The 7,434-nt window shown below is 35.8% G+C and overlaps 1 protein-coding gene across 1 annotated transcript; it reads left to right on the top strand.

Annotated features, from left to right (window-relative positions):
* Positions 1–892: 892 nt before the first annotated feature.
* Positions 893–6,735, top strand: LOC146999812 (uncharacterized). The gene is made up of 3 exons (XM_085834405.1): positions 893–1,010; positions 3,818–3,900; positions 5,880–6,735. The coding sequence occupies exons 2-3, from the start codon at positions 3,872–3,874 to the stop codon at positions 6,526–6,528; spliced, it is 678 nt and encodes a 225-aa protein (XP_085690531.1). The 5' UTR covers positions 893–1,010; positions 3,818–3,871; the 3' UTR covers positions 6,529–6,735.
* The last annotated feature ends 699 nt before the right edge of the window (positions 6,736–7,434 follow it).

Here is a 7,434-nt window from a genome sequence, read left to right as displayed (position 1 = left end):
CTCAGTTACTAGGTTTTCTTAAGAGACTGAGGAAATTAACCTTTCTATTCAAGTCCCAATATTTGTATTGTTAGCAAACAATACAGTCAATATATGCATCCAAAGTTATTTGAAAACTGGAGTGCTTTAAAGGTGAAAACAGTCAGCTTCAGGGATGGGGTGGCAGAGGCCTACTTGCTATTACATAAACAGGTACAAGGTCCACTTAATTGTCTGATGAAGATAGGTCCTGGGGCAAGTGTGTCCCTAAAATTGTTGATGCATGCTATAATCACAGATGCAAGTGTACAAGCATGTTTGAATGATGTTTGGTTTTGCTGCCTTCAGTAAATTTCTCTTTTGATGTTGATTTGCAGAACTCAATGAATTTCCCATTGTGAAAGATGATAGGAAAAGCAAAGTGGAAAGAAAGACACATTTTAGGGAAATCCATAACTTTCTTTGTGTTGGATACTAAAGAAGATAAACTGGAATTGATAAAGAAGGAGAAATGATATAAAAAAGAGTGAATACTTGAGGGAAGCTTCTAGGACAGGAAAAAAAAAAAAAACAACAGAAAATTTCCTAAGTACTGGCATCTTGTTTTCAAACTCATTTTTATTCATAAACTGAAACTAAATTCAAATTCCCAGGCCCTAGGGCGTACTCCCTAGTAGCCGAACAGTTTCTTTAATTCATTTTTTGCCCCCTGATCCATAATTTCCATTCCTAAAAGAGCTTTCTGATTCTTAGATTATTTCCACTGCTCAGAATCCACCAACTATTTAGAGTAGTCATGGAAACATAAGAATGTTTAAACTTACTTCTCAGTGCTGAGCAGCCATTAACATTCATCTATCCTAAGAGCTTTCAGAGCCTCTAGACTTCTTGAATACCTGTATAGTCTTAACAGTTGATGGTCTTCAGAGAGAACTTCAACACTATTGGATGGTGTCTCAAGTCTGCTTATCACAATTGATAGTGACCTTGATCACAGCAGTAAATTCTAACACTGTGATTTCTATCATTAGGTAAGTCATTCTGAGAGTCTCTTTGAAATGAAACATTCCCAGAATTGTGTAATACAATGTAGAGCATCATGAATTTCTTTATATGTAATTGTGTGTGTGTGTGTGTGTGTGTGCCAGATCTGAATGTAATTTGTCAAATCAAGCATCAAACTTTTTATGCAGAAGAGAATAGGGAATTTAATTGAAACACCAGCAAGGCACAATGAGGTTAATGGATTCTTACACAAAACAGAGGAATGCAAACATGGAAGGACTAGCAGGAACTAACTGGGATAAAATTCAATGTTAACAACTGGAATCAAAAACAGCTCCACCTAAGGTCCAAGTAATCTTAGAATCCAGGGGCAAGGGCTTCCTGCCCTTGCCACAGTTCCTATTCTAGTCTATTGTATAGTCCACCTTCCCCCCCAAGCCACTGTAAATACTTGTATATGGGTGTAACTCAGCTATCTATAGTTCTAGGATTCTACTCTGAGTAGGATCTTTATATATAAATTTTCCCACAATTAAATATGTTCCAGGAAATAAAACTGCTAAATCATGACTCAATAATCCAAACCAATAGGGTGTCCTTCATTTTATAAGTTAAATTCACCTCACATCTTCATAAATTATATTGCTTTATAATACTTTTATCACTTTTCATATATTGTGATCACATATCACTCCCACACTTTCTCCAGCTCCTCCCTACTTCTGTACCCTTTGATTCTGCACTGTTACTATGATAATATATGTAAGAAAAGACTGTCTTGATTTTGGAAATGGCATATTGTCATTTAATTGTTCACAGACAACTCTGGCACATTTTAGAATTACTCATATGAAATGTATACTCACCCACTGGCCATTGCCTAGTTTCCACCTTTATATCTTCTATATCTATGGATTTCAATCTACCACATGTCTCTTTTGTGTGGAATTACATAATATTTGCTTATTTGTAATTTTCTCCTTTCAAAAGATTTCATATGGTATCATGTTCTGGGCCAGCTGTGGTTAAACAGCACCACTTTCTCCCTAATGATGTCTAGGAGCTAGTGCACAGCAGGCAAAAAGGATGACGTGGAGCTGGGAATAGATGGGATCTATAGGAACCCAGTCTATAGGATCGCAGTCTGACTGGGAGAGATTGCCAGGAGAAGTCCTTCTCCAAGTATGTTAATGAAACACTTTTTTTAAAAAAAGCTAAACTTGTGTTCATACTTTTATTCAGGATGAGTTTGTAGGCACACATTTTATTTAGGCTCAACCAGGACTGTATATGAACCTTGGAGAGTGAGAACATTTTCCAAGTAGAGGGTGCAGGAGTTAGGATTCTCAGAAAAGATCAGAGAAGTTGAAGCCCTGTGGTAAAAGGAATCTTCCACTTTGGATTGAGCTCAGAGAAGTTATATGGTCATGGTAGACTGTAACCTTAATTAGCAGGGCTTCCCTGACAGTCTCACATATTAAATAACCTGTCAACATCTTCTTCTTCAGATTTTTATATGCCTTCAGTGAGAAATGAACATATATTTGGATGACACGTTTGCTTTTTGTGAATAGTGCCATAAACAATGCTATATGATCATCTACTTAAAGTTTCTTGAATTCTTTTGTAATAAGCCCTAAAATTAAAATGATAGATAACATTGGAATACCACATATTAGAATTTAAAGATGATTAGGTTTCTACACTGCCTACACCACTGGAAATAAAGATTTTTAACCATCTCACACCTTTTCTTGAGGTATTGTGTTTTTCTTCTTAGTCAAATGTATTGTGAACAAAAAGTTTTTATTCAAGCTGAGATAAGGAAGCAAAGAGACAAATATTTTATACTTTCCACAAATTTCTGTCATTCTTGATTTTCCTTTTTATAGGCCACTGTTGAACACTGCTGTATATAACATAAAATTCAGCTGATTGTAGACAGTCTTTCTGTGTGAATAAAAGTTCATCTAATATCAGGAGAGCCTGTGAACACTGCATTTAATGATGAATTCTCCTGACATTGATTGTTGGTTATATCTCTATACTTTTCTGAAAAAGTATATGATTTCACTGTTTTACATTTTGTTCATATAGGATATCATACATTTGAGCATTTATCACAATTTCATGAGTATTGAAATTTGTTTCTTACTGAGAAAATACATTTCATATAATATCATCTCTTAATAAACTGTACCTTCAGCAACTCAACAACTCCCAGATCTTCCACGAATACTCTATACAGAATTATACCCATTCTACCTGTCACTGGAATAGAAACCAAAATATGAATTAACAGTTAAAAAATGGCATAGGATGAAAGCAAACAAGTAGAAGAAGAGGGCAAAATTCCCACATAGACACACACACACATAGAGACATATATTCCATCAAACCTCAACACTGAAAAACAAAAGCCCTGTTAATATAAATGAAGGAAAGAGAACAAACAAATGAAAAGAAACAAAAAGAATGTTCACCCACAGCATTGTGAGGCAAGGTACCTTCAAAATGTCAGTGGGTTTGTTTTATGTTGGGCATCTACTGCAGGGCATGGGGCCTGAAGTAAGAGTAATTTGTACTCCCAGTGAGTCCCTATTAGAGAAAAAGAGTTTTCTTTGTCAATTGGAGATAGCATCTGGGTTAGTGATTGGAGTGTTGTAGAACCAAATAATGAGTAACTTGTTTAATAATCTTTAGGCAAATTCATAGAACTAGATCATGAGGAGAGAGAGAGAGAGAGAGAGAGAGAGTGCATGCTTGTTATAGAATTGGTGAGAATTTTCTATGTGGTTCAAATTCTGCCTCACCGTAATTTTTTTTTCCCCAGTGATTCCTATGTGAACATTCATTATTACTAAAAACTTTTTGATCCATCTTCCAAATGTATAAATTCACCTATAACATGCAGAGGTAAGATCTAAAAGACATCCATAATTGCCTAGAAATTTTTTCTTCAGATAAAACACACATCCAGTTCCCCGTTTGAGACATGGAAATCCTCAAGTCCTAGAAATAAAAGAATATCCCTATTTTTTCTGGGGTAGTAAAAAATCTCAATACTCCTTCACACTTTTTCATAGCTTACTCTTCTATATACAGGGTAGTAACCAAGGTGTGTATCAATTCCAAATACACTTTTCTGGTGTAACTTTTAAAGTACGAAATATATTGCCTCCACCTAGTTAGAAATCTAGTGGGTATCTTAATTAGAGTTTCTATTGTTGTGAAGAGACACCATGACCATGGCAGCTCATATAATGACAATATATAATCGGGGGTTGGCTTACACTTGCAGATATTCACTCCACTATCATCATGGCAGAAGCAGTAGTTATGTTTGAGAAGAAGCTGAGAATTCTGCATCTTAATCAAAGGCATCCAGGAGAAGAGACTGTCTCATGGGAAACCATGAGGAGGGGATCTCAAAACCCACTCGCACAGTAACACACTTCCTGAAACAAGGCCACACTTCTTAGGAGTGCTACTTCCTGAGTCAAACATATTCAAACCACAACAGGGGGGTATGTGAGAAAAATGTTTCTTCTCAAGAAAATATAGTTTTTAGGTTCTCTGAAGACTTTTAACCATTCAATCATGGACAGGGTCTATACTTCTAGTGAGTGGAAGATTCAATTAAATCCCTTCTTGCAGAACAACACTGTAGAAATTCCCTAGGATAGAATTTTTGGTGCTGTTTACATTTTCTTACAGATTTGAGCAAATAAGACATGCACATAACTTACTTCATTTGGAGTATCAATGTTAAGTGTAATTTATGTTTATAGAAGGTATTTTCTTATGTGAAATATGCCCACATACATTGCATATTTCACTGAAGTGAATTTGGCTATCTAAAGGGAGAAATTTGACAAAAAAACACAACAAACTAAAACCAACATCAACAACAAATCCATGATGGTTACAATTATTTCTATTTTATGTAGTATGTGTTGTGTATGCATGTAGACTTTTACTTATTATAGATATCACTGTCCAATACATAATTAGCAATGGATATACCACTGACCAATATTCCTCAAATCCATATTTAATAGATTTTCAGGATTAGGTTCAGGATCCTGATATTATTTATAGGATTTCATATTTTTCTTTTAAATAATCTCATAATTTGTAATAAGTTTACAAGTAAGAATGTCAGTGCCTACCTAGGCCAGTTGTAGAACTAGCTGGTCTACCTGAAGTTACTCTTTTGTGTTTATCAATCTTAAAATCATAATGTTTATGTATATATATAAATGTATCACATATATTTCATTGATAAAATTTTGTTCACTAGCTAATCTCCAAGGACACTAGGGATCAATTCAAAGTTCTGGCATAATGGCTCACCAAAAGCTGTAACTCCATTCACAGTTTCTGACACTCTCCTTTGGACTCTACAGGCAACAGGATCAAAAGTGTTTACACATACATAGTTGTAGATGCAGACAAACCATTACAAAATGTCAAATAATTTTAAAATAGCTTATTTTACTTACTACAGAGGTATGTGTCTGTTGGGGGTATATGTGCATATGGATACCATGTAATTTAAGGACAGAAGAGGAATTGCCTCCTCTGGAAGAGGTTGGGAACTGCCCAAGGAGGATATTGAAAAACATTTTCATTTTCAGGGACAGCAAATTCTCTTGTCCATTGAGCGGTCTCCAATATTTTGATAATGATTGGAAAGGAAAAAAAAATATTTCGTTTATTCTTGTTTATAATAATTAAAAGACAACTATGTATGTAGAAGTTTTAAATGCAACTTCTAGACAAAAGAAACAAAATATGACTAGTTAGGTGCTCTCTAACAATAACTTATACTGTTTCTTTTCTTTTATGTGTTGTGTCTGATTGAATCTGTATTTCTCCAACATCATCTATAGTTCCGCTGAAGTGAAGGAGTGGATTTTCAGATTGACAAGCCTTCTGTGCAGCTTTATGGTCTGGGGGTTTGGTATCAGCCTTGCTACTAGTAGATACTGGCGTCTGTGGGAATTCAACAACAAGGCTCTACAAATGGTATACATTGGACTGTGGGAAGCTTACTATTATCAAGAAGTCAACAAATCAGGCTCAATAACCAGAGTGCCAGTGCACAGTGCTATGAACTCCAGCTGGACCATTTCAATTGAGATTGAGTACGCAAGGGACCTGATATTATTAGCTAATTCTATGCAGCCCATAGTCCTTATTTTCAGTTCTGTGGCTATTATGGTCTGCTGGATCAGAGCCCCATATCCTGATTTCATGATCCTGTGCTATAATACCTCTGTATTGTTTCTGGTTCTAAACATCATTTGCACAGTTTTGGCTGTGAGCTGGAACCATGTGGTGGACCTTTATGGAGAAAGTACCCTTGATTTTCCACCAAAGTTTCCTGTTGGGAAAGATGACTTGCTAAGAAAGCAGAAAACTCATGTGTTCCCACTGGGGATGCTAACAGCTGTGCTTTCAGTCATCAGCATCATTATGTTGTTTTATGAGATGTGGTTAATTAGACCAAAGTCCAAAGTTAAGCCTGGGTTTCCATGAAACATCCCCATCTGAAGACCTGAGCTGAGGGTTATATCTCAGAAATACCTGCCAGAAGACTCCAGGAAGACCCTTCCTCCATGCACTTAAACCTACTGCAGTTATTTACTCATGTAAAATAAAACAACCACTTGATTATCCTGATGCTGATATATCATGTAATCATAGCCTCCTGTACTCTGCAAATGCATTCCTGTCTTCAGTCCCAGAAATCTATAGGCCAAGATCATGTAAATAAATACTTTTAACAAACAAAGGGAAAGAGTTCAAGCTACAGTGATTCATATAACCAAATCCAGGTTGAAAGAAAGCAAATAAATTGCCTTATAAGAAACAGAAAAGCAACCATAGGCAAGCTACCACAGGAAAGCAATGTGGAGTCCTTATGTTTAACACAGCCTCAGTGCTGTGGCACCCATGATTGGATTAGTATTTGGATCATAAGGAGTCCACATGTCAATGGAACTAAATTGATAACATCCATGGTTCTGGGCAACTAAGAAGAACTAGAACCCCTTAAAAGTCCCTACAGTAAACAAGTCAACTCTCGGCATGCAAATATAATTGTCCTCTCACAAACAGTAAACGTTTCTATTGAGAACTACTTAGCTGAATACAGTCTTTTCTCATACAAATGGGAGCTCTGCTAGAGTAAGAGGATTATAAGAAAAATTGGTAGGCAAATAAACCACACAGAATCCTCCTCTTTCACTTGTAAACCTTTTTTTTTTTCATGAAACAATGTCAAGTCCTGTTAATATAAATTTGTAAAGATGAGCAAAGTAAATGTTATTCAAAATAATTTGCTTTTCAATAGGTCTAGCTCAATCATTGTTTGTTTTCATACAGCAGCTGGAACACAAATCAGCATCCAGGAGAAATGATGTTTTCTATATTCAGTGATCA

The sequence above is a fragment of the Mus caroli genome, unplaced genomic scaffold (assembly GCF_978045245.1).
Source record: "Mus caroli unplaced genomic scaffold, Mus_caroli_1 scaffold_34, whole genome shotgun sequence".
NCBI classification, from domain to species: Eukaryota; Metazoa; Chordata; class Mammalia; order Rodentia; family Muridae; genus Mus; species Mus caroli.
The sequence above is the reverse complement of the archived record's forward strand: the minus strand, read 5'-3'. Positions and strand labels throughout refer to the sequence as shown.